Source organism: Salvelinus fontinalis, chromosome 25, assembly GCF_029448725.1.
Source record: "Salvelinus fontinalis isolate EN_2023a chromosome 25, ASM2944872v1, whole genome shotgun sequence".
In the NCBI taxonomy this organism is placed as follows: domain Eukaryota; kingdom Metazoa; phylum Chordata; class Actinopteri; order Salmoniformes; family Salmonidae; genus Salvelinus; species Salvelinus fontinalis.
Genome location: NC_074689.1, coordinates 31,242,649 through 31,270,412, shown reverse-complemented (window position 1 = coordinate 31,270,412; position 27,764 = coordinate 31,242,649). Strand labels below are relative to the sequence as shown.

At 44.8% G+C, this 27,764-nt stretch overlaps 1 protein-coding gene across 1 annotated transcript; it reads right to left on the bottom strand.

The window, feature by feature from the left end:
- Nucleotides 1-37: 37 nt before the first annotated feature.
- Nucleotides 38-26,295, bottom strand: oplah (5-oxoprolinase, ATP-hydrolysing). Its single transcript, XM_055881867.1, has 27 exons — nucleotides 26,104-26,295; nucleotides 22,276-22,531; nucleotides 21,851-22,042; nucleotides 20,448-20,562; nucleotides 17,864-17,987; nucleotides 15,204-15,399; nucleotides 14,845-15,010; nucleotides 13,220-13,358; nucleotides 12,808-12,875; nucleotides 11,940-12,256; nucleotides 11,310-11,422; nucleotides 10,025-10,195; nucleotides 9,499-9,636; nucleotides 9,232-9,370; nucleotides 8,909-9,021; nucleotides 8,313-8,464; nucleotides 4,682-4,842; nucleotides 4,404-4,505; nucleotides 4,112-4,286; nucleotides 3,594-3,778; nucleotides 3,288-3,434; nucleotides 2,259-2,393; nucleotides 1,819-1,968; nucleotides 1,549-1,706; nucleotides 1,267-1,427; nucleotides 1,009-1,106; nucleotides 38-833 (listed from the first exon to the last, which is right to left on the bottom strand). Exons 2-27 carry the CDS (start codon nucleotides 22,444-22,446, stop codon nucleotides 672-674), a joined length of 3,948 nt encoding a protein of 1,315 aa, XP_055737842.1. The 5' UTR covers nucleotides 22,447-22,531; nucleotides 26,104-26,295; the 3' UTR covers nucleotides 38-671.
- Between the last annotated feature and the right edge of the window lie 1,469 nt (nucleotides 26,296-27,764).

Sequence of the window (27,764 nt, the reverse complement as noted above, 5' to 3'; positions counted from 1 at the left end):
ATAATGGAATGAAAATCAAAGTTCCACACAGAACAAATCCAATGCAGCGATTTACTGTATACATCTGATCCAAAGGTCGGCTAGTTTTCGTTACACCTCAGATTTGAAGAGTAATGTTTCAAGTCTAGTTAGTTCGCACCCTTGAAGCCATACAACTGTATAATCTAGTGTTGCTTTTACATCCTGTTTCTAATCAGTTGTGGTGAGAGGCAGCAGACTAGTCTAGAAGAGTGTAGACTAGATGTCTACAGATAGCTTTAACACACTGTGTTGCCTAAGCTTAAAGGAAAATACAACAAACGATACTGTTGACAGGTCAGGTTAACCCTTGACCTGACTGAATCTAGGCCTAAAGGTCTACTGTCTTCAGAGGATTAAACTTGTTTCATTAACTCCCCTACCGGTGAAACAATTTCCATGTTTGTCTCTGTGCAAACTCAGAAGTACTGTAAAGGACATACCATTAGCATCCTTTTAAACACTGTGGTATGGGTTGTTGACTACAGACATGAAAAAAGGCATTGTTCAAGGCCTAAAAAAACCTGGACATGAATGCATTAGCATTTTAAAAGCTCTCTCCAGCCTTCATCTTTGGAGTTTTTCAGCACATCTCTCATCTTCTTAGTGGAACTGTGTCTCTTTCCCCTCCAGCTCTGGCCTGTCGCCTGTTCTCATACACCCTCCTGTGCCATGCGATACTCAAACACACTGCCCCTCTCGGAGAAGTTGTCATTGAAGCGCCTGCGCTTTTTAAGGAGTCTTCCATCCCCAGCTGTTTGCTTGTCCTCCTCACCATATCCACCTCCGCCAGGTGTGTACAGGCAAAACATATCCTGCAACAAAGAAACACACAGATGGTCAATCAACACACACACTCAGAACAAAAGACAAGCCTGAACACGAGTACAATGCAACAACACTAACAGGCCCATAGTGGGCAGTACACCACACCAACAGGCCCATGCAGATGTGCCACACAGACAAGCCATGACAATAGTCTAGTCTCACCCCAGGCTCCAGGCTCACAGTGGTCTTGGCCCCCAGGTTGAGAACCCTTCCATCTGCTCTGTGGAGCTGGTTCAGGCCTGATGCCCCACAGCCACCCCCTAAGAGAGAGAGAACAGAATACAGTGAACAACAAACCATAGAAGATGTTATGACTGGAAGACATGGCGGTACAAAACAACAGACAGCTACTCAATCAAAACTACACAGACATTATCATACTAATAAAGGTCATTGGAGAGGTCATAGGTGAGAGATTACCATGGAGACCATAGGGTCGGGTGGAGCGCCTCTCTGTCAGAACTGACAGGACCACCTTATTCCTGAACAGGAGCTTCCGGATCACCCCGTCGCCTCCACGGTACTCCCCTGCACCCCCCGAGCCGGGCCGCAGGGAGAAGTGTTCCAGAACCACAGGGTACCTGAGAATCAGATCAACAGGACAGAAGAAATGATTGCAAGACAACTACTATGGAACTGAATGTTAAGTCATTGCCTTTCTCACTAGAAGGTTAAAGCCTATATTATAAATCCTCCACCCACCTCTTCTCCAGAATCTCTGGGTCGGTGATGCGTGTGTTAGTCATGTGACTGTGGACACCACTCCGCCCAGTCCAGCCTGGTCCCGCCCCTGCTCCCCCGGCAACCGTCTCGTAGTAACCGCTCCCCTCGCTGCCGAAAGTCACATTGTTCATGCAACCCTGAGTGTGAGTGAGAAGAAACGAGAGAGTGAGGGCTGGTAACACTCAAACATCAAGACTATTGCTCCATATGGAACTGTAGCAGGACTTTCCAGTAGCAGCTCTCTCCTACCTGTGAGGCAGCGCAGACCTCGAAGGCGCGGAAGATGACATCAACCACCCTCTGTGACGTCAGTACATTTCCCCCCACCACAGCGGCATTCTGGGAAGGCTGGAGAATGGAGCCGCTGGGAATGATGACCTTGATTGGAGTGAGACAGCCCTGAGAGACAGTGGCTTAATTAATACATTCTCAATATAGAGACACTGTTTCACATATCATAATAATACAAATATTATTATTATGTTGCCACATTCTGCATTCAGTGCAGACATGTCATTAGAAGTGATCATATCACCTAAAGGACATACAAAAGAAACCTACAGCTGTAGGTATACTGAGCCCAAACTTCAACGTTGCAGTATCCATGATCCCCCACCAGAGGTCCTAGCATATGTTTCCCATTACTGACTTTGTTCTGTGGTGGATTGAGAATGTGAATGGTGTCTGACCTGGTTGAGGGGGATGTCTTGGCCCACCATGCAGCGCAGGCAGTAGATGAGGGCAGATAAGGTGATGGCACGAGGGGCGTTGCAGTTCCCCCACACCTCTGTTCCCGTCCCTGTGAAGTCAAACACTGCACTCCCCTGGGAGGGACGATAGCGAGATACAGGGATAGAGAGAATGAGGGATAAAGATAACAAGAGATAGAGAGAACGAGAGAGAGTGATAGAGGGATAGAGGGAACGAGAGAGGGATAGAGAGAACGAGGGATAAAGATATTAAGAGATAGAGAGAACAAGAGAGAGAACAAGAGAGAGGGATAGAGGGAACGAGAGAGGGATAGAGAGAGGGATAGAGGGAACGAGAGAGAGGGATAGAGGGAACAAGAGAAAGATAACAAGAGAGAGAGAATGAGAGAGAGTGATAGAGAGAGGGATAGAGGGAATGAGAGAGGGATAGAGAGAACAAGAGATAAAGATAACAAGAGATAGAGAGAACAAGAGAGAGGGATAGAGGGAACGAGAGAGGGAACGAGAGAGAGGGATAGAGGAAACGAGAGAGAGGGATAGAGGGAACGAGAGAGAGGGATAGAGGGAACGAGAGAGAGGGATAGAGAGAACGAGGGATAAAGATAACAAGAGAGAGAGAACGAGAGAGAGGGATAGAGGGAATGAGAGAGAGGGAACGAGAGAGAGGGATAGAGGGAACGAGAGAGAGGGATAGAGGGAACGAGAGAGAGGGATAGAGGGAACGAGAGAGAGGGATAGAGAGAGGGATAGAGGGAACGAGAGAGGGATAGAGAAAGGGATAGAGGGAACGAGAAAGGAGCAGTAATGTTGATTAACATTATTAACAGTAGTTGTTGCCCAGTCTTGATGGTGGGTAGCACACTGGTTGCCAGATCTGTCTATTTTAACCAACACTTCTCTCGTGTTCGTAGGCCTGACAAACACGAAAGAGCAAGAGGAGTTTGCTCCAGTACAAACAGATCTGGCGCCCCAGCCATGCTAGATGGGTAGTATTAGATCTCCACCCACCTCGTGCTCATTAATCTGGACCCGCAACCTGATTGGTGTTCCATCGTCCATGAAGTCCTCTGCCTCCACCTCCAGGGAGCCTGTTTGTTGCCGCCGGCAACGGGCAAACTCTTTCAACATGTCTCTCACCGCCAGTTCTGCATTGGACTGGAATAACACACACACACGTCAGATTACACAAAGACAATCACCTGAACAGGAATGCTTCCCACTCCATTTATAATGTGATATGACCTAAGAATCCAAATAAAGCGAATAGAATACAGCCCAATTGAAAGAAGCATCTCACAGTGACGTCCTCCTCACCTGGATGTACCCCATGTAGGCCTGCACCACAGCCAGCCCATAGCTGTCAATCAACTCCCCCACCAGCGTGCTCCCTCGCTGATTGGCTGCCACTTGAGCTCGCAGGTCTGACAGGTTGTCATGGAGATTGCGAGTCCCAGAGCAGTCTGGGTACTGAGCCGGAGCCATGAGGGCTTCAGTTACAGCTGACAAAGGAGGAGAAAGAAAGAAAGAAAGAGAGAGAGAGATCAGTACAATGCCATGGAAACATTATTTCAAAACAGATCCTGGAGTGCTTTGAATTCATAGGATTTAAGCCAGTCAGACAAGTCTCATGGTGTGTTTAGTGAAGCTCAACATATCCTATTGTGACTATAGCTTTACACTGAAAGCCACTGCTACCAACATCTCCTGGCTACAACACATTATACAGCCAACTGATAACAACACACTATCTCAATGACTGCCTGTGCCAAGCAGATATTACAACATATTGGCTCTCCCTTTCATAAGGGTTCCTCTCCGTAGAACTTCCTCACCCTCCTCCTGGAAGACTCCAGCAGTGACCAGTTTGAAGGAGGTGAAGACAGCACCCTCCTGCTGCAGTGAGGTGGAGTGGGGGGGCATGGAGCCCGGGGTAATCCCCCCGATGTCTGCATGGTGCCCCCTACTGGCCACAAAGAACACTGGCCCACTCACACCTCTCCTGAACACCTGAGAGGGACAGAGAGCGCGATATATAGTGATAAGGGGCTCCAGGCCCCCCCACCCCGGGCTCCAGGCTCCCGACTCCACCTCATGTTTCTAGGGACTATTATAAGTGAAACTCACCGGAGTGATGACAGTGAGGTCAGGGAGGTGACTGCCTCCTGCACATGGATGGTTACTCAGAATCACATCACCCTCTTTAATGATGCTCCCTATGGATTTGATCTGTAGATGACAACGATAGAAATAAGGAAAGCGGGACAGAGAGACATGACAATTTACTCTTCCTGGCTTAGTGTATCAATGTATCCACTTCCCCAAATACTTGCTTAGTATGTTTTGCAGACTTTTAATAGATTGTTGAAGCAGTGAATTGTCATGCTTGCAGTGATCGTCCAGACCTGGTATTGGACGGTCTCCTGCATGGCTCCCAGGTGAACAGGGATGTGTGGTGCGTTGGACACCAGGCCTCCGTCAGGACCAAACACAGCGCAGGAAAAGTCCAGACGCTCCTTGATGTTGGTGGAGATGGAGGTTCTCTGGAGCACTCTGCCCATCTGTTCTGTAGATGCATGAGACCATGGGGCATTTAATGGAGACTTCAGGGAAAACTTACAGTGGTGTTTTGCTTGTTTTCAGTTAGTTACCTTTCTGTTACTTAAATGGCAATGATTATGGTAAATGGCAATGGTACAGTTGAAGTCGGAAGTTTACATACACTTAGGTTGGAGTCATTAAAACCCGTTTTTCAACCACTCCACACATTTCTTGTTAACAAACTATAGTTTTGGCAAGTCGGTTAGGACATCTACTTTGTGCATGACACAAGTAATTTTTCTACAATTGTTTACAGACAGATTATTTCACTGTATCACAATTCTACTGGGTCAGAAGTTTACATACACTAAGTTGACTGTGTCTTTAAACAGCTTGTAAAATTACAGAAAATAATGTCATGTATTTAGAAGCTTCTGATTGGAGGTGTACCTGTGGATGTATTTCAAGGCCTACCTTCAAACTCAGTGCCTCTTTGCTTGACATCATGGGAAAATCAAAAAAAATCAGCCAAGACCTCAGAAAAAATATTGTAGACCTCCACAAGTCTGGTTCATCCTTGGGAGCAATTTCCAAACGCCTGAAGGTACCACGTTTATCTGTACAGTCGTGGCCAAAGTTATTGAGAATGACACACATATTAATTTTCACAAAGTCTGCTGCCTCAGTTTGTATGATATTTGCATATACTCCAGAATGTTATGAAGAGTGATCAGATGAATTGCAATTAATTGCAAAGTCCCTCTTTGCCATGCAAATTAACTGAATCCCCCAAAAACATTTCCACTGCATTTCAGCGATGCCACAAAAGGACCAGCTGACATCATATCAGTGACTCTCTCGTGAACACAGGTGTGAGTGTTGCCGAGGACAAGGCTGGAGATCACTCTGTCATGCTGATTGAGTTCGAATAACAGACTGGAAGCTTCAAAAGGAGGGTGGTGCTTGGAATCATTGTTCTTTGTCTGTCAACCATGATTACCTGCAAGGTAACACGTGTCGTCATCATTGCTTTGCACAAAAAGGGCTTAGCAGGCAAGGATATTGCTGCCAGTAAGACTGCGCCTAAATCAACCATTTATCGGATCATCAAGAACTTTAAAGAGAGCGGTTCAATTGTTGTGAAGAAGGCTTCAGGGCGCCCAAGAAAGTCCAGCAAGCACCAGGACCATCTCCTAAAGTTGATTCAGCTGTGGGATCAGGGCACCACCAGTGCAGAGCTTGCTCAGGAATGGAAGCATGCAGGTGTGCGTGCATCTGTACGCACGGTGAGACAAAGACTTTTGGAGGATGGCCTGGTGTCAAGAAGGGCAGCAAAGAAGCCACTTCTCTCCAGGAAAAACATCAGGGACAGACTGATATTCTGCAAAAGGTACAGGGATTGGACTGCTGAGGACTGGAGTAAAGTTATTTTCTCTGATGAATCCCCTTTCCGATTGTTTGGGGCATCCGGAAAAAAGCTTGTCCGGAGAAGACAAGGTGAGCACTACCATCAGTCCTGTGTCATGCCAACAGTAAAGCATACTGAGACCATTCATGTGTGGGGTTGCTTCTCAGCCAAGGGAGTGGGCTCACTCACAATGTTAACTAAGAACACAGCCACGAATAAAGAATGGTACCAACACATCCTCCGAGAGCAACTTCTCCCAACCATCCAGGAACAGTTTGGTGACGAACAATGCCTTTACCAGCATGATGGAACACCTTGCCATAAGGAAAAAGTGATAACTAAGTGGCTCGGAGAACAAAACATCGATATTTATGGTTCCAAGCCAGGAAACTCCCCAGACCTTAGTCCCATTGAGAACTTGTGGTCAATCCTCAAGAGGCGGGTGGACAAACAAAACCCACAAATTCTGACAAACTCGAAGCATTGACTATGGAAGAATGGGCTGCCATCAGTCAGGATGTGTCCCAGAAGTTAATTGACAGCATGCCAGGGCGGATTGCAGAGGTCTTGGAAAATAAGGGTCAACACTGCAGATATTGACTCTTTGCATCAACTTCATGTAATTGTCAAAAAAAGCCGTTGACACTTATGAAATGCTTATAATTATACTTCAGTATTCCATTGTAACATCTGACAAAAATATCTAAAGACACTGAAGCAGCAAACTTTGTGGAAATTAATATTTGTGTCATTCTCAAAACCTTTGGCCACGACTGTACAAACAATAGTACGCAAGTATAAACACCATGGGACTACGCAGCCGTCATACCGCTCAGGAAGGAGACGCGTTCTGTCTCCTAGAGATGAATGTACTTTGGTGCGAAAAGTGCAAATCAATCCCAGAACAACAGCAAAGGACCTTGTTAAGATGTTGGAGGAAACAGGTACAAAAGTATCTACATCCACAGTAAAACGAGTCCTATATCGACATAACCTGAAAGGCCGCTCAGCAAGGAAGAAGACACTGCTCCAAAACGCCATATAAAAGGCAGACTACGGTTTGCAACTGCACATGAGGACAAAGACTTTTTGGATAAATTTCCTCTGGTCTGATGAAACAAAAATAGAACTCTTTGGCCATAATTACCATCGTTATGTTTGGAGGAAAAAGGGGGACGCTTGCAAGCTGAAGAACACCATCCCAACCGTGAAGCACGGGGGTGGCAGCGTCATGTTTTGGGGGTGCTTTGCTGCAGGAGGGACTGGTGCACTTCACAAAATAGATGGCATCATGAGGATGGAAAATTATGTGGATATATTGAAGCAACATCTCAAGACATCAGTCAGGAAGTTAAAGCTTGGTCATAAATGGGTCTTCCAAATGGACAATGACCCCAAACATACTTCCAAAGTTGTGGCAAATGGCTAAGGACAACAAAGTCAAGGTATTGGAGTGGCCATCACAAAGCCCTGACCTCAATTCTATAGAAAATTTGTGGGCAGAACTGAAAAAGCGTGTGCGAGCAAGGAGGCCTACAAACTGATTCAGTTACACCAGCTCTGTCAGGAGGAATGGGCCAAAATTCACCCAACTTATTGTGGGAAGCTTGTGGAAGGCTACCCGAAACGTTTGACCCAAGTTAAACAATTTAAAGGCAATGCTACCAAATACTAATTGAATATATGTAAACTTCTGACCCACTGAGAATGTGATGAAAGAAATAAAAGCTAAAATAAATAAATCCCTCTCTCTACTATTATTCTGACATTTCACATTCTTAAAATAAAGTGGTAATCCTAACTGACCTAAAACAGGGAATTTTATTAAATGTCAGGAATTGTGACGAACTGAGTTTAAATGTATTTGGCTAAGGTGTATAAACTTCCGACTTCAACTGTAAATGGCAATGATTTTCTCCATGATAAGTTTGACACTCCCTATCCCTCATTTTTCTGCATCCTCGACTCACATCCATTTCCCTCTCAGCTATCTACCGGTTATCCTCTATCCGTTTTCACACTATCCTCCCCACCCTCCTCTTTCCCATCCCCCTCCCTCGGTCCCTCCTCCCTGGGTACTAACGGACCTGCGATGCTCATGAAGCGATGGGAGAAGATGGAGAGCTGCACAGTGTTGAGTTCAGTTCCCAGGAGGCAGTGGGGGTCGGAGCCCACGGCGATGCACACATCACCCCCTTCTGTCAGATGGGCCACACAGCTGGGCTCCACCAGGATGGTGCTGCGAGGAAACAACCCAATGACACTTGTCTAAAACAGTACTTACAGAGGACATTACTCTGGTCTATAGCAGTGGTTCTCAGTCCTGGTCCTGGGGACCCAAAGGGGTGAATTTGTTTTGTTTTTGCCCTAGCACTACATACCTGATTCAAATCATCAAAGCCTGATGAAGAGTTGATGATTTCAATCAGGTGTGTAGTGCCCAGGGAAAAAACAAAAATGGTCACCCCTCTAGGTCCCCAGGACCAGGATTGAGAACCACCGGTCTATAGAATGCCAGCATAATCTAACCCAACGGGTGTAATTCAGTGGCTATTTTAGGCTTGAAAACTAATCTGAATTTAGTATTTGCAATGTCATTATTTGTAAATACTCCAAGGTAGCCTTGTCCCTTGTCCCTTCTCCCTTCCTGACACTTAAGTTATACTGCATGACAAATACACACCTGTTCTTGTCTATGATGATGGCTGGACCAGGGATATTGTGGTCACATGGCAACTCCTCCCATAGGTAAACACTGGTATCCAGGTAACCGTCCTCAAAGTAACACTTGGTTATCTTAGGGATGGAAAAGAGGATATATTTGTGAGGATCCCAGGATGGAGCCATACATTAAATATACTGTAATACTACTTGTTACTCACATAAAAGGAGACTGTATTCACAGCCCCGTAAACACAGGTGAAAAAAGTGACATTACTTTGAGATTTACAGTAAGGAAACCGTGCTTGTGATGATTTGTGACTCTCAAAATACTAATCTCTTTACCGTAGTGGCTTTGAGAATTCCATATCCCATCTTGGTGTTGGTCACAGATTTGATTCCGGACTTCCCAGAGCCCCTGACTCTGATGTCATCCACCATGATTGGCCGGTCTGGGATGGTGAAGCCAAACTCCTGCAGGTAGCTGGGAAGGAGAGAGAGGGGAGGCAGGGGTACAGAGGGAACATGAGGGCTCCGTGCGATGGTTGTAGACGTAAGATCATTGGTTGTTATCATGAAGGAACATAGTGAGGGGAAGGTTCATGTGCTCACCGCTTAGTGAAGGCACTACAGAAGTCCCCTGACTTACAAGACCGAGAGTTGCCGGGGTAACCTGTGGCTGTCACCATGAGAGCACAGTCTGTTTTCTCGTAACGCAGGTGGAGGAAAACCTCAGTGGTTATCTGAGAGCTGAGAGAGAAAGAGAGACAAGAAAGCATTGGTTCATTCTTAATTATAAACGGGTGGTTTGAGCCCTGAATGCTGATTGGCTGAAAGCTGTGGTATATCAGACTGTATACCACCGTTATGACCCAAAATAACTTTTCACTGTTTTAATTATGTTGGTAACCAATTTATAATAGCAATAAGGCATCCTAGGGGTTTGTGGTATATGGCCAATATACCACGGCTAAAGGCTGTATCAAGGCACTCTGCATAGCGTCGTGGAATAAGAACAGCCCTTAACCGTGGTATACTGGCCATATACCACACCTCCTCGGGCCATATTTCTTAATTATAGAACCCATACGATTGAAAAGAGTATGTGTGTGTGTGTGTGAGTGCTCATGTGTCTGACCTGCTGAAGCCGCGGTCTCTCAGGGTCTCTGTACAGCGCTGGGTCAGCTGCTCCACCCTGTGATCCAGCTCAGAGAAGGAGCGAGGGTTGTACTGCAGAGAGCACGGCTCTTGGACTTCCTCCACCACGTCAGCCAGCGCCAGGCCGTAGGCCGACAACACACCACTGTACCTGGGACCGAGAGAGACAGATGAAGAGATGTACTATTTTATTTTTCAATAAACTTATGTAACACCTAAAGAGAAAGAAGGAGGAACATTGATTGAGTTTTATTTAATCTAGTGCTGAGCGATTAACCAATGTATTTATTTTTTGTTATTAAACAACTAACTGACTGACGTCGTTTCAATTACTTGAATTCAATTTAGTTCGGGGTTTTTGTGAGCCCAACATGCCGCTTCTCTACAGAGAAATCAAATCATTCACAATATATATATATTTTATGTTTTATTGAAACCGAAGTCGAAAAGTGATGTTTTTTCTTCGAACCGACTTTAAAAAGCACTAATCTCTCAGCACTCATTTCATCTAAGGGTAAGAGAAGGGAAATGTACCTAACGCTAACTTATACACTATAATACACAGCGTCTAGTGAAAGTCTACACACTCCTTGCCGTCTTCACATTTTGCCTCATCTAAAAAGGGATTCAATTACATTTTTTTTTCTAGAGAGATATACACAACCTACTCCACATTTACAAAGTGAAAGAAAGTTATAGATAACAAAGAATAAAGAAAAATATGTTTTGATTGTGTAGGTCTTCACAGACCAGAGCTAACACTAGGTGAAAGCACCTTCGGCAGCCCTTACAGCTGTGAATAATTGAATAAGATTCACTCACACTTGACTTTTCCCCCTACTAGCACTGACTGTTAGCTACTTTATTGAGGAAAATGTACTTATTATGACTGAGGTTGTCCCACCTAGCTGAATGCCCTAAATGTAAGTCTCTCTGGATAAGAGTGTCTGCTAAATGACTAAAATGTAAATGTAAAATGTACAGTAACGGATCAAACTGTCAAATGACATTGCAATAGGAACCAACAACCTCCTAGGCACCCGTTTTCCCTGGCCAAACACAAGCCTGGCATTTTCATGCCAGTCTCGCTCGCTCACCCTCACTTTCTCCACCTGTCCCTCCTTGGAATACACAACCACCTGTGTACTAAACTCACTCCCTACTCAGACATGTGTAGACAGGAAACAGGACTCCCTACTCAGACATGTGTAGACAGGAAACAGGACTCCCTACTCAGACATGTGTAGACAGGAAACAGTACTCACTTGTGAATGAAGACGGTCTTCATACCTAAAGCTTGTGCGATGGCACACGCATGTTGCCCACCTGCTCCACCGAAACATGCCAACACATGCTGAGAGGTGTCATGTCCCTTAGCCTACACAGAAAGACAGAGGGCAAGCGACAGGGGGAGAGAGAGCAAGAGAGTCTTTGGAAAAGGCAGCAGAAACTTCTGTTCAACATGAAATGGTGGAATTATCAGCAACATCAGAGCACTGCTGTAGTCTAACAACAAACTCCACTGGTGTAGTCTAACAACAAACTCCACTGGTGTAGTCTAACAACAAACTCCACTGGTGTAGTCTAACAACAAACTCCACTGGTGTAGTCTAACAACAAACTCCACTGGTGTAGTCTAACAACAAACTCCACTGGTGTAGTCTAACAACAAACTCCACTGCTGTAGTCTAACAACAAACTCCACTGCTGTAGTCTAACAACAAACTCCACTGCTGTAGTCTAACAACAAACTCCACTGCTGTAGTCTAACAACAAACTCCACTGCTCATTTTGAATGTTTAAATGGGACTAATTCAAGTATTTCAACAAATGTCTCTAGTGAAACACCATACTACACAAAACAAACACATCAATATAATCCCTCCCATCAATACCTGTGTCAGTGCTCTGATTGGACGACACATGGCCTCGTTGGCCACTCTGATAAAACCCATAGCAACCTCCTCCATGCTCATCTCTGATTTGCCGCTCATGACCTTGCTGTTGTTTGAATGGGCGCTTCCGTTGGCGCTGCTCTGGGATTGCTTGGTGGAGAGGAAGAGGTTGATCTCACGGGTGAGCTGTTGGAAGTGCTCCATGGTTTCCTCGCTGGACAGAGGCTCGTCCTCTCCAGGACCGAAGATCCTGGGGAAGAAGGAGGGGAGCAGGCGGCCCAGAGCCAGGTTGGCATCCGTCACAGTCAGAGGACCACCTATGAAATCATATAGGAATACCTGGACATTACACCAGGCCTTTGACCACACCACAACTCACAGATTGATGTCTTCTCTGTAGTATTACCAAACCATAAGTGTTCAGAATATAGGCAATACTATAAATAGCACACTTCCACATCAGGAGTCATACCATACCAACAGTAGCAGGAGAAAACTAAATGGTGTTGTAGGTTACTACAGTACTTCACTTGAGCTGTATCTAGAGCTGTTACATAATCTCACATTTCTGTTGGAATTTGGGAGTTATTCCAACTTTTTTAAGCCTTCCCCCTCGGCCACACCATCTTTCTAGAGATGGGGTAGCGGAAAGGGACCAGAGAGGGAAAAGCTTCAGCCATACAGATGTTAAAATGTCTGTACATTTTAATTTAACTGAGTGGAACGGATTAAGGATAGAAATCTGTACCAGGGAAAAAAAGGGTAACAGCTCTATTCAACAGAGAAAAGGAGAGGAAAGAAGAGGAGAATGTGTGTGAGACAGAGAGAGAGACAGAGAGAAGGACGGGGTGGGGGGCACTATTCCTACCCTTTCTGTAGCAGGCTGGTCCTGGATGGGCACCAGCTGACTCTGGCCCCACAACAAACATCCCCGACCTGGGAACAAAGAGGGGAGATTTATGGGGTCACGACTATAATGTCACATTTCCCTCCCTGTAGACTGACTGGACTAGATTGACATCCACCACATACACAGTCATTCCCTGTGGAAGTTATACATTGGCATCCAATGTTTGTCTAATGGGTTCATATGTAGTAACTGTGGGTTAATGGTTTAGCTATGGCAGAACAGTCTGAGCATAAATCACAAACACGAGAAAATAGATATTATACTTCCCAGACCTCCAAGCAACAGACTGTGTACAGTGAAGTCTATGTAAACATACAGTATGCTGAAAGTCCATATTCATACTATGTGTGAACCTGTTGTCCTGACTGACCTGAAGAAGAGGCGGGAGCCACCGCCTGCTGCTACGGTGTTGATGTCTAGCTGTGGGGCCTGCAGGGTGACGCCGGCCGTGGTGGCCTCAAACACGTGCTCATAGTGACCCGCGTAGCGACTCACATCTGTAGACGTGCCTAAAGGGGGCACAGAGTGGCCCAGAGTAGCTGTTAGGGGCATGAAGTGTAAAAGAGCCAAAGTTTCCCTAAATGATGGAACGCTAGGACTTCATCAAACCAGTATTAGCGAATAATGTGAGATTTAGTCATCAAGGGCTTCAAAGAAGCCTTTGTCTAACATCCATCAGTACCATTCCTGCTTCCTGCTATGATTGTTTCCTTTTAAACCCTTTAGTTCACACCTCTCTCTCTCAAAGTCAGCAACCCTTTAAGGCGTCCTCATGCTTCCCAGCCGAAACAGTTTGGAAGAGTTTGTGTATATATTATGACAACATTTTATGATGTTTTTGTTCGTTTTGGACATCGGTAAGGGTTTTTTCGGCTGTCCAGGCACACAATTTTTTCAGGGAGGCAAGCCGAAGTCGGTAGTAATAGAAGAATTTGTATGTTTAAGATAATGACTAAAGTATTCCACCCTGAAACCATATAATTGTATGAAATGTGTTAGAGTCATAATCCAATAATGTGTGTGACTAGACTTTTTAAGACTAGGCCATTGTGTTACTATTTCTCAATATGAGCAGGGTATAGTTGAGACATTCAAGGACAACTGAACTGTCGACTTGTGATAATGGTGAAACTAATAACTAGAAAGAGGCCTTCCCACCCTAGGGAGAAAAACTGTTAGAAACGGCTAGGCTTGCAGAAGATGATGAAACATGTTGCAGAAGTGTGATAAACAATGTATGTGAACTGTGGAAAAATACAGCCCACCTAAAGAGAGGTGGAGTTTCTACTGAGGTGAGTTCATTTGTGTGTGTGTGCTATAAAAAAGATTGTGTTCTCATTTTGAAGGCAGAGCGCTCTCTGAATAAAGGACTGATCTATTGCAGACTGGGACTTTGTCTAATTCTTCATTAACCAGAGCCTTACAACCTCTGGGAATTGGTCAAAGCTTGAGTGATAGTTGAGTTCAACCATTGAGCTAGCAAAATTCTCGTGACAGGTAGTCAAAGTCTATTCGTCGATGATTGGTCAACAGTAGGGATTCTTCAATGAAGTCTTTGTTGTCATTCAACTCATTTTCATGCAAATGTTTTCATTGAGAAATACTGCAACAAACATCTTAGATGTAAAAATGCGCGACTAAGATCCTCGGCAAAAAGGTCCAAATTAATCACAGATTTCGTGAGTCATCTTCGATTAATTCTGACTCTTTGGAGGAAGTATATACTGGCTACGGAGTCTCAAAATGGACAAACAGTAGTATTTGTGCTTTTTTCTCATTTTTCATGCGAAGGTCTTTTAAAGGGATTATGTGAGTACACTCGTTCAGTTCATCTAGACAACTTCAGCTAGCCGCTAACTGAACAAAAGCATGCTGACGCCTTTACCCTCTTCCCCTGTCCTCATGCTATATAGGCTGCATATGGCCCCTCCCCCCCTTTAGCTGTTTTCTTCTTTTCCATTGTGCCCCCCCACTACATCCTGTGCTCCTCCTCACCCCCCATGTCGAACCCAATGACGGGCTTGTTTTCTGTCTGGCTGTAGGAGGTGATGGCGTAGCCCACCACACCCCCCGCGGGCCCAGACAGCACAGCCCGGGACCCACAGAACTGCTCCATGGGGGTGAGACCTCCATCAGACTGCATGAAGAGAACACTCACACCCTACAGTTGAGAGAGAGGCGGAGGGAGTACAGGAGGTTGAGAGAGGCAGTCATTTCAAGGTGTGTAGCTATACAGAATGTGACCTATAAGAGTATGATCTCTCTGCACACCTATGAGTGCTCAGTAAATACAGCTACACAACATTATGTTTACATAATAAAACACATATTTATTTACAAAAACACTGACTAACCTCCAGTCCACCGCTGAAGCCAGAGGTGAAGCCTTTCAAGTACTGACGGATTTTAGGTGTGAGGTAGGCATCGGCGCATACGGTGTACCCGCGTGGCACTGCCCTCACCATGGGCATGACCTCATTGGACAGGGACACCTGGGTGAAACCCAGCCTGCGCGCCAATGCCCCAACAGCCTTCTCATGGGCAGACCACCTGACATACAGAGAGAGAGAGGAGTTCTCACATCAGATTCATTCCATTAGGGGCCTCCCGGGTGGCGCAGTGGTCTAGAGTCTCTGGGTTCGCGCCCAGGCTCTGTCGCAGCTGGCCGCAACCGGGAGGTCCATGGGGCAACGCACAATTGGCTTAGCGTCGTCCGGGTTAGGGAGGGTTTGGCCGGTAGGGATATCCTTGTCTCATCGCGCTCCAGCGACTCCTGTGGCGGGCCGGGCGCAGTGCGCGCTAACCGAGGGGGGCGGGTGCACGGTGTTTCCTCCGACACATTGGTGCGGCTGGCTTCCGGGTTGGAGGCGCGCTGTGTTAAGAAGCAGTGCGGCTTGGTTGGGTTGTGCTTCGGAGGACGCATGGCTTTCGACCTTCGTCTCTCCCGAGCCCGCACGGGAGTTGTAGCGATGAGACAAGATAGTAATTATTAGCGATTGGATACCACGAAAAGGGGATAAAAAAAAAGAAAAAAAAGATTCATTCCATTATGTTCCTGTCCAACATATAAACTCAGCAAAAAAAGAAACGTCCCCTTTTTCAAGACAATGTCTTTCAAAGATCATTCGTAAAAATCCAGATAACTTCACAGATCTTCATTGTAAAGGGTTTAAACACTGTTTCCCATGCTTGTTCAATGAACTATAAACAATTAATGAACATGCATCTGTGGAACGGTCATTAAGACACAAACAGCTTACGGACGGTAGGCAATTAAGGTCACAGTTATGAAAACTTAGGACACTAAAGAGGCCTTTCTACTGACTCTGAAAAACACCAAAAGAAAGATGCCTAGGGTGTCTGCTCATCTACGTGAACGTGACTTAGGCATGCTGCAAGGAGGCATTCAGACTGCAGATGTGGCCAGGGCAATAAATTGCAATGTCTGTACTGTGAGATGCCTAAGACAGCGCTACAGGGAGACAGGATGGACAGCTGATCGTCCTCACTGTGGCAGACCACGTGTAACAACACCTGCACAGGATCAGTACATCCGAACATCACACCTGCGGTACAGGATGGCAACAACAACTGCCCGAGTTACACCAGGAAGGCAGTCTCTCCATCAGTGCTCAGACTGTCCGCAATAGGCTGAGAGAGGCTGGACTGAGGGCTTGTAGGCCTGTTGTAAGGCAGGTCCTCACCAGACATCACCGGAAACAACGTTGCCTATGTGCACAAACCCACTGTCGCTGGACCAGACAGGACTGTCAAAAAGTGCTCTTCACTAATGAGTCCTGGTTTTGTCTCACCAGGGGTGATGGTCGGATTTATCATCGAAGGAATGAGCGTTACACCAAGGCCTGTACTCTGGAGCGGGATCGATTTGGAGGTGGAGGGTCCGTCATGGTCTGGGGCGGTGTGTCACAGCATCATCGGACTGAGCTTGTTGTCATTGCAGGCGATCTCAACGCTGTGCGTTACAGGGAAGACATCCTCCTCTCTCATGTGGTACCCTTCCTGCAGGCTCATCCTGACATGACCCTCCAGCATGACAATGCCACAAGCCATACTACTCGTTGTGTGTGTGACATCCTGCAAGACAGGAATGTCAGTGTTCTGCCATGGCCAGCGAAGAGCCCGGATCTCAATCCCATTGAGCACGTCTGGGACCTGTTGGATCGGAGGGTGAGGGCTAGGGCCATTCCCCCCTAGAAATGTCCGGGAACTTGCAGGTGCCTTGGTGGAAGAGTGGGGTAACATCTCACAGCAAGAACTGGCAAATCTGGTGCAGTCCATGAGGAGGAGATGCACTGCAGTACTTAATACTGGCTGTTACTTTTGATTTTGACCCCCCTTTGTTCAGGGACACATTATTCCATTTCTGTTAGTCACATGTCTGTGGAACTTGTTCATTTTGTGTCTCAGTTGTTGAATCTTATGTTCATACAAACATTTACACATGTTAAGTTTGCTGAAAATAAACGCAGTTGACAGTGAGAGGACGTTTCTGAGTTTAGTACTGTGAGGCAAACTACAAAGTTAACTCATTAACTCGTACAGTGTTTTCTTCAAAAGTCTTTCAGTGCTCTCCCTCCTGTTGAAAGGTTGTGTGCTATGTGGTTATCAGACCTGGCATTAAGCCGGACAGTTCTGAAGGTACAATGTACTTACATCCAGCGACTTTAAATTACTTTACAGTTTGAAACGGAGTAGAAACGGAGTAGAAAGAACCCTATAAGTCAATAAACGAGAACTCCCAGAGTGGATATAACAACGGAGAGAAACTCAACTTTCTAGATGGCAGGAGAAAAAGCACAGTGAAGGAGAAGAGGCCCAGTCTTCCTCTACAACTTCTCAGACTGACTGTTCATAACCTTCCACATCTACCACCGTGATCCCACACCAAGAAAAACAGGTCATCTGACACCAGGCACTATACACACACAACGACAATCTTTAAAGATAGTAAACTGTGAGAAACTCTTGCTGTCTGGGTTGGCAGTATACTGACGTGTAGGAGTGTAGCAGCAGAACAGCCAGGCTGTGGATCCCCCGGGACAGGACTCCTCTCAGATCGTCCTCCACACGCTGTATGTCCAGCTCACGCCACACCTCCAGGGAGTCCCCTGTACTGCCTGGAGGACAGAGACACAGGGCAGAGGTAAGGGACAGGTTTGTGTGTGGATACAAATTATTAACCAAAGCAGTTACCACTCAAACCTGTCATAAACTTGACAAACAGGAGGTAATAGTCCTGTGGGGATTTTGCATCTGAAAACTGTATATGTTGAAAAAGCTCTCCTTGTCAGTCATTGCCTGTGCCCATATAATTTCCATATCTAACAGGATATGGTCAAGAATACTGCACTCTCTGTGTTTAAATTTGTGTAATAATTAGTTTATTGTAAAATGGGTATTGTAATAGATTAAATGGTAAAAGACCCAATGCAGCCATTTTTATCTCAATATCAAATCATTTCTGGGTAATAATGAAATACCTTACTGTGACTGTTTTATATTAAAATGGTCAGAAATAAACAAAAATAGCTTATTAGCAAAGAACAATTTCTCAAAAAAGAATTTTACTAGGACTATCTGAGGGTGGTTTGACTGGGGAGGGAAAAACTGAAAATGTGCTGTTATTGGCAGAGAGGTGATGTCACCAGACAGGCCACAATTCCATCCCACCCAAACAGGCAAACATTTCACGCGGTCTTTTCAAACAGCTCTTACACTAAATCTTCCTTTTCACAGTATTATTCCAACCTCATAGTGTGGAAATACACATACAGTGCAATAGGAAAGTATTCAGACCCCTTGACTTTTTCCACATTTTGTTACATTACAGCCTTATTCTAAAACGGTTAAATAATTTGTTGGTTTTTCTCCACACAATATCCCATAATGACAAAGGAAAATCAAGTTCACAATGTTTAGCTAATTTATTAAAAATTAAAAAAACAGAAAATATCACATTTACATACAGTACCAGTCAAAAGTTGACACCTGCTCATTCAAGGGTTTATCTTATTTGTACTATTTTCTACATGTGTTATTTTATAGTTTTGATGTCTTCACTATTATTTCTACAATGTAGAAAATAGTAAAAATAAAGAAAAACCCTTGAATGAGTAGGTGTCCAAATTTTTGACTGGTACTGTAAGTATTCAGACCCTTTATTCAGTACTTTGTTGAAGCAACTTTAGCAGCGATTACAGCCTCACGTCTTCTTTGGGTATAACGCTACAATCTTGGCACACCTGTATTTGGGGAGTTTCTCCCATTCTTCTCTGCAGATCCTCTCAAGCTCTTCTAGGTTAGATGGGGAGCGTTGCTGCACAGCTATTTTCAGGTCTCTCCAGAGATGTTCGATCGGGTTCTAGTCCGGGCTCTGGTCGGGCCACTCAAGGACATTCAGAGACTTGTCCTGCGTTGTCTTGGCTGAGTGCTTAGGGTCATTGTCCTGTTGGAAGGTGAACATTTGCCCCAGTCTGAGGTCCTGAGTGCTCTGGAGCAGGTTTTCATCAAGGAGCTCTCTGTACTTTGCTCCGTTCATTTTCCCCCTCGATCCTGACTAGTCTTCCAGTCCCTGCTGCTGAAAAACATCCCCACAGCATGATGCTGCCACCACGCTTCACTGTAGGGATGATATTGACCAGGTGATGAGCATTCAGGCCAAAGAGTTCAATCTTGGTTTAATCTGACCAGCGATTCTTGTTTCTCATGGTCTAAGAGTCTTTTAGGTGCCTTTTGGCAAACTCCAAACGGGTGGTCATGTGCCTATTACTGAGGAGTGGCTTCCGCCTGGCCACTCTACCATAAAGGCCTGATTGGTGGAGTGCTGCAGAGATGGTTGTCCCTCTGGAAGGTTCTGCCATCTCCACAGAAGAACTCTGGAGCTTTGTCAAAGTGACTATTGGGTTCTTGGTCACCTCCCTGACCAAGGACCTTCTCCGCCGATTGCGCAGTTTGGCCGGGCGGCCAGCACTAGGAAGAGTCTTGGTGGTTCCAAACTTCTTCCATTTAAGAATGATGGAACCCACTGTTTTCTTGGGGACCTTCAATGCTGCAGACATTTTTTGGTCCCCTTCCCCAGATCTGTGCCTTGACACAATCCTGTCTCGGAGCTCTACTTACAATTCCTTCGACCTCATGGCTTGGATTTTGCTCTGACATGCACTGTCAACTGTGTGACCTTAGACTGGTTTGTGCCTCGTCCAATCAATTGAATTTAAAACAGGTGGACTCCAACCACGTTTTAGAAACATCTCAAGGATAATCAATGGAAACAGGATACACCTGAGCTCAATTTCAAGTCTCATAGCCAAGGGTCGGAATAATTATGCAAATAACGTATGTTTTGTATTTTTTTATACATTTGCAAAAATTTCTAAAAACCTGTTTTCACTTCGTCATTATAGGGTATTGTGTGTATATTGAGGGGGAAATATGAATCAACTTTAGAACAGGGCAGTAATGTAACAAAATGTGGAAAAAGTCAAGGGATCTGAATCATTTCTGAATGCACTGTATAGTAGAGTCTGTGTAGCTGAAGGCCTGCATGTTATTGAGTTACTCCTGTGTAGTCCTGTTACCTGTGACAATACGCTTGGGTTCTTTCCTGGGTAGCTGGCAGCCATCTTGTCTAAGGACAACTCTCTCATCAACCTCAATGACCTCTTCATACAGCACGTCTGGAACAGCCACCTCCTGTCACACACACAGACACACACAGACACACACACACACACACACACACACACACACACACACACACAGTTAAGATACTTCAACTTGCAAATAATCTACAAGACTCCCAACTTTATAATTTTAATAAAACAACTCAGTATCCATGATGGTAGTTGATATTGGATAAGAGCTGGCTGTCCTAGCTGGCCTGGAACAGGAAAAGTTGGGAAATGGTATTAGTCATCACTTACATATAAACCTTAGGACCTCCAACTAAAAATTATCAGAGAGCAGGGTCTGGTCCCAAAGGTGCAGCGGACAGCACAAAGCTGTTGCAATATCATTGGATATATGCTAGGTCAGTATGTCACCACAGTGACCTTTACGACAGTCAAAGTTCACTCGGACCAACAGTAGAACACAGGTCTGGGGACAAACTCCAAGACCAACCCCCATGAGTTTATAGCCTACCCACCCATTAACTGCCCACGGAACAGTGTTTCTGAGACAGCTGCATGTTCCGTGTCTGCACTGAGTGTTTGTTAATGCACATGCATCAATGTGTGTTTTTCATTCTATGCTGCCACACATCTTCCAGTAAGTACACGGTGTATTCATTCAGTCCCTGTTGCATCCCTTCCAACCCCTTAGCGCTCCCTGACAGGCCCACCTGTCCCTGGTAACAGAATGTAGATCTGTACTGTGAGCCCAGCAGGAGATGGGAGGGTGCAGCTGTAGTTCCAACAGGTCTCACACAGACCTACTGAGGAGCAGTGGTACACTCCAGATGTGCACCCTTACACTCCCATTACAACACAACTAAACATGTATACACAGTAGAACAATGTCAAAGTATTATTTAAAGAAACAGAGACAATTGTGAGCTCTGCCTCTCAAACCCTTGATGCAATAAATTGGGGACTTTATCTGAAGCAGTATTAGATCCTAATTTAAAGTATCACTTACTAACTTTGTTGGCTTAGTATAAACTTGTCATTAAAGAGTCTACCTAAACATTACTGAATCATTTGAAACGCTTCAATGATAAGTGTACATTATTCCATTACCAAGCAACATAGTGGAAAAGTGCCGACTGCCACTTGTGTATAGTATAATCAGAGCTCAGTTAACCGTACCATTAGCACGGCCGGTGTGGTATTGTTCAAGTGAGCTATAATTCATTCATCAATACATTAGTGTCAGTCTCCGACAAGGCAGGACATGACCCCCACCTCACCACCCCAAACAATGGAAAGCTCTATTGTGCTGTAGCATCAACCCAGTCTCCATTCCATAGAGAAGCACTAACCAAATCGAAGAGCTTTGGCCGGGCTTGGGTGCCAATATGCAGCAGATCCTTGAACCCCTTTGTGACCAGGAGGGCAGTCCGCTCTCCTTGCCTCTCTAGCAGGGCATTGGTCGCCACTGTGGTGCCCATCCTGATCCAGCCAATCAGGGATGTCTCCACAGGCTGTTCCCTGGGAAAGGCCTGCCCAGTCTCCTGTGAACATAGCAGGATGTAGCGGGGGGGGGGGGGGTTTAGAGAGGATCACACATTAAGCACTGGTTAACCTCTGGTCTGCTGACGTCATGTCTGATCTCAGCTTGTCACAAGCTTTAACTAAAACTACTCTTCCTGCTCTCTTCATTTCTCCATAAACTACCTCTCTTTCTCATCTGTCTATTCCTTCGTCCTTTAATTCCTCTCCCCGTCTCTCCAGAGTTCCATCTCACCTCTTCCAGAACCCTGCGGATCCCCTCAGTTGGAGCGTCTTTGTAGTTCTGGGGGTCGTGGGACAGCAGTTTCAGGACCCTCTCCCGGCCGTCAGGTAATCGGGCAAAGACGTCGGTGAAAGTGCCACCGCGGTCGATAGCAAAATCAAACTTCCCTTCAGTCTCTGTCATCCTGAAGAAATGAAGGATGGACAGAGAACTGCTGCTCCTGAAATCCTGGACAAAACTACTCACTCAAGATGCAGTAATCTGGTTTCTGGAGAGATAGAGATATTTACATTACCAGTCAAAAGTTTGGACACACCTACACATTCAATTTTTTTTCTAACTATTTTCTACCTTGTAGAATAATAGTGAAGACATCAACACTATGTGATAACACATGTGAAATCATGTTGTTAAAAAAAAGAATTAAATCAAAATCTATTTTATATGTTAGATTCTTCAAAGGAGCCACCCTTTGCCTTGATGACAGCTTTTCACACTCTTGGCATTCTCTCAACCAGCTTCATGAGGTAGTCACCTGGAATTAATTTTAATTAACAGGTGTGTCCCTAGTTAAAAAGTTAATTTGTGGAATTTATTTCCTTATTCATGCGTTTGAGCCAATCAGTTGTGTCGTGACAAGGTAGGGGAGGTATAAAGAAGATAGCCCTATTTGGTAAAAGACCACGTCCATATCATGGCAAGAACAGCTCAAATAAGCAAAGAGAAACGACAGTTCATCCTTTCTTTAAGACATGAAGGTCAGTCAATGCGGAACATTTCAAGAACTTTGAAAGTTTCATAAAGTGCAGTCGCAAAAACCATCAAGCGCTATGATGAAACTGGCTCATGAGGACTGCCACAGGAAAGGAAGACAGAGTTACCTCTGCTGCAGAGGATAAGTTCATTAGAGTTAACTGCACCTCAGATTACAGCCCAAATAAATGCTTCACAGAGTTCAAGTAAGACACATCTCAACATCAACTGTTCAGAGGAGACTGTGTGAATCAGACCTTAATGGCTGAATTGCTGCAAAGAAACCACTACTAATGGACACCAATAAGAAGAAGAGACTTGCTTGGGCCAAGAAATACGAGCAATGGACATTAGACCAGTTGAAATCTATCCTTTGGTCTGATGAGTCCAAATTTTAGATTTTTGGTTCCAACCGCCGTGTCTTTGTGAGACACCGAGTAGGTGAACGGATGATTTCTGCATGTGTGGTTCCCACTGTGAAGCATGGAGGAAGAGGTGTGATGGTGCTTTGTTGGTAACACTGTCTGTGATTTATTTAGAATTTACGGCACTCTTAACCAGAATGGCTACCACAGCATTCTGCAGTGATACGCCATCCCATCTGGTTTGCGCTTTGTTTTCAACAGGACAATGACCCAAAACACTCCTCCAGGCTGTGTATGGGCTATTTGACCAAGAAGGAGAGTGATGGAGTGCTGCATCAGATGACCTGGCCTCAACCCAATTGAGATGGTTTGGGATGAGTGGAACCACAGAGTGAAGGAAAAGCAACCAACAAAGTGCTCAGCATGTGGGAACTCCTTCAAGACTGTTGGAAATGCATTCCAGGTGAAGCTGGTTGAGAGAATGCCAAGCGTGTGCAAAGCTGTTATCAAGGCAAAGGGTGGCTACTTTGAAGAATCTAAAATATATTTTGATTTGTTTAACACTTTTTTGGTTACTACATGATTCCATGTGTGTTATTTCATGGTTTGATGTCTTCAGTGGTTCCACTACTGCATGTGCCACAGCAAATATATACTATATGCTACCAGAAGATTTGAAGACATAAGTGCACTCAATAGTGGTTTTGCACATATTACTATATTATAGCCCCTTATGAAAAAACACATAGTAGACTAGACTACGCCGAGGAATCGCTAACTAACCGCCATCGATAGGAAACAATACTGTGCAGCCGTATTCATTGACCTGGCCAAGGCTTTTGACTCTGTCAATCACCACATCCTCATTGGCAGACTCGACAGCCTTGGTTTCTCTAATGATTGCCTCGCCTGGTTCACCAACTACTTCTCTGATAGAGTTCAGTGTGTCAAATCGGAGGGTCTGTTGTCCGGGCCTCTGGCAGTCTCTATGGGGGTGCCACAGGGTTCAATTCTTGGACCGACTCTCTTCTCTGTTTACATCAATGATGTCGCTCTTGCTGCTGGTGATTCTCTGATCCACCTCTACGCAGACGACACTATTCTGTATACTTCTGGCCCTTCTTTTGACACTGTGTTAACAACCCTCCAGGCGAGCTTCAATGCCATACAACTCTCCTTCCGTGGCCTCCAACTGCTCTTAAATACAAGTAAAACCAAATGCATGCTCTTCAACCGATCGCTGCCTGCTCCTGCCCGCCTGTCCAACATCACTACTTTGGACGGCTCTGACTTAGAATATGTGGACAACTACAAATACCTAGGTGTCTGGTTAGACTGTAAACTCTCCTTCCAGACCCACATCAAACATCTCCAATCCAAAGTCAAATCTAGAATTGGCTTCCTATTCCGCAACAAAGCATCCTTTACTCATGCTGCCAAACATACCCTTGTAAAACTGACCATCCTACCAATCCTCGACTTCGGTGATGTCATTTACAAAATAGCCTCCAAAACCCTACTCAATAAATTGGATGCAGTCTATCACAGTGCCATCCGTTTTGTCACCAAAGCCCCATATACTACCCACCACTGCGACCTGTACACTCTCGTTGGCTGGCCCTCGCTTCATACTCGTCGCCAAACCCATTGGTTCCAGGTCATCTACAAGACCCTGCTAGGTAAAGTCCCCCCTTATCTCAGCTCGCTGGTCACCATAGCAGCACCTACCCGTAGCACGCGCTCCAGCAGGTATATCTCTCTAGTCACCCCCAAAACCAATTCTTCCTTTGGACGCCTCTCCTTCCAGTTCTCTGCTGCCAATGACTGGAACGAACTACAAAAATCTCTGAAACTGGAAACACCTATCTCCCTCACTAGCTTTAAGCACCAGCTGTCAGAGCAGCTCATAGATTACTGCACCTGTACATAACCCATCTACAATTTAGCCCAAACAACTACCTCTTTACCTACTGTATTTATTTATTAATTTATTTTGCTCCTTTGCACCCCATTATTTCTGTCTCTACTTTGCACTTTCTTCCAATGCAAACCAACCATTCCAGTGTTTTTTTTAGTTTTTATTTTACTTGCTGTGTTGTACTCACTTCGCCTCCATGGCCTTTTTATATTTTTATTTATTTATACATATATCTGTTTGCCTTCCCCTCCCTTATCTCACCTCACTTGCTCACATTGTATATAGACTTATTTTTTTATCTTTTTCACTGTATTATATGTTTGTTTTTACTCCATGTGTAACTATGTGTTGTTGTATGTGTCGAACTGCTTTGCTTTATCTTGGCCAGGTCGCAATTGTAAATGAGAACGTGTTCTCAATTTGCCTACCTGGTTAAATAAAGGTTAAATAAAAAAATAAAAAAAAATAACTGGAGAACAGTCTGGTGAGGACGGATGTAGTTTGTATCGCAGGCATACAGTCTTTATCAATCGGCAATATTGTGCACTGTTCTATTCATACAGCAAACTGTCATGAGCAATACATTCGACTAAATCAATGCAGCAATTACTATATTATTATCCTAATTGCTTTGGTCATAAATGACGGATTGCTCCATTTATGTAGGTCGTTCATAAGTCACTGATCCACGAGCGACCACTTTGTACTGCCGGTGTAGTGGTAGGTTGGCATGGCTTTAATACATTTTTCTCGCTCCGTTTTCAAAAGTTGAGTGGGTAATTTTCCGATCTTTAGGCTACTTACGAGTCTTCTTGCTCTGGGTGTATCACTGATGATCCGATGTGTCGCAAATCCTTGCCAGTCGTCTATCGTCCTTTGGCGTTCTCCTTCCTCACTCTCACTCTTGTCTCAATGCAGGATATCTTTGCTCTGGTTGCCAAAGTCAATACGGTTTCTAATTTACTATAGACTACACTCCACCCCCTTGCCTTCGTGCTCTTCTTCTTCGACACGGCGGTCCGCAAACAAACGTTTAGGCTACGTGCATGACGCCACCTACTGTGCTGGAATGTACGATCAATTATGATCTGTCCAATTCTGTACTACCATTAAAATAAAATTAACCCCCTACCCCATTAAACTTGTTATATTTCATGCTGAAAGATTTCACCCTTCAGATTATTCAGCATGTCAACAACCATTTATACTGTAACATATGTTACCCCCAGTCTCCACAATAACCTTCAACCTGTTATTTTTGCTTCCCAGGACCCGAGTCGTATTGATAGCCTTACCAATAAAACCTATGAAGTCAACTTTATTCATTATCAAAGTGTCCTTTGACACCGCACGTTCATGGGCGCAAGATTTCTGAACAGGCCTCGGAACCATGCCAGGACCAGCAAGAACACCAGCCCCGACATTAGGTTCACTTAGTTGAGGAGCAGCCGTGGAAGCTCCATCATTCCACACTGTACTTCCACCAATCTGTCTTACAGCCTATGCATACGACTAATTTTATATCTCTGAACCTCTCTAGCCGCTCTCTGCACCTGGCATCCACCAAATGCCGCACCATGTTACTGTCACGCCCTGACCTTAGAGAGCCGTTTTATTTCTCTATTTGGTGAGGTCGGGGTGTGATGTGGGGTGGGCATTCTATGTTTTGTATTTCTTTGTGTTTGGCCGAGTGTGGTTCCCAATCAGAGGCAGCTGTCTATCGTTGTCTCTGATTGGGAATCATACTTAGGTAGCCTTTTTTCCACACCTATGTTGTGGGATCTTGTTTTTGTACAGCTCTTGTAGCCTACGGAACGGTACGATCGTTTTGGTTTCATTATGTTGCTGGTTCTCATTTAAATAAATATGATGACCACAAGCTGCGACTTGGTCTCCTTCAAACAACGCTCGTTACAGTTCCCCCCCACAATTACAACACTTAACCTTTTTATTTCACCTTTATTTAACCAGGTAGGCTAGTTGAGAACAAGTTCTCATTTGCAACTGCGACCTGGCCAAGATAAAGCATAGCAATTCGACACATACAGCAACACAAAGTTACACATGGAATAAACAAAACATACAGTCAATAATACAGTAGAAAAAAAGAAAACAAAAAGTCTATATACATTGAGTGCAAATGAGGTAAGATAAGAGATTTAAGACATTGCTCCCACATTCAACGTAATCATGTTCCCCGCCACACTTGGAACTATCAAAATAAAGTCGCACACTCCATGTGTAATCTCTATCAAAATAAAGAAAGTTGTACACTCCATGTGTAATCTCTATCAAAAGAAAGTTGTACACTCCATGTGTAATCTCTATCAAAATAAAGAAAGTTGTACACTCCATGTGTAATCTCTATCAAAATAAAGTTGTACACTCCATGTGTAATCTCTATCAAAATAAAGTTGTACACTCCATGTGTAATCTCCCAGCAATTAAATGGCTATTTACCAACG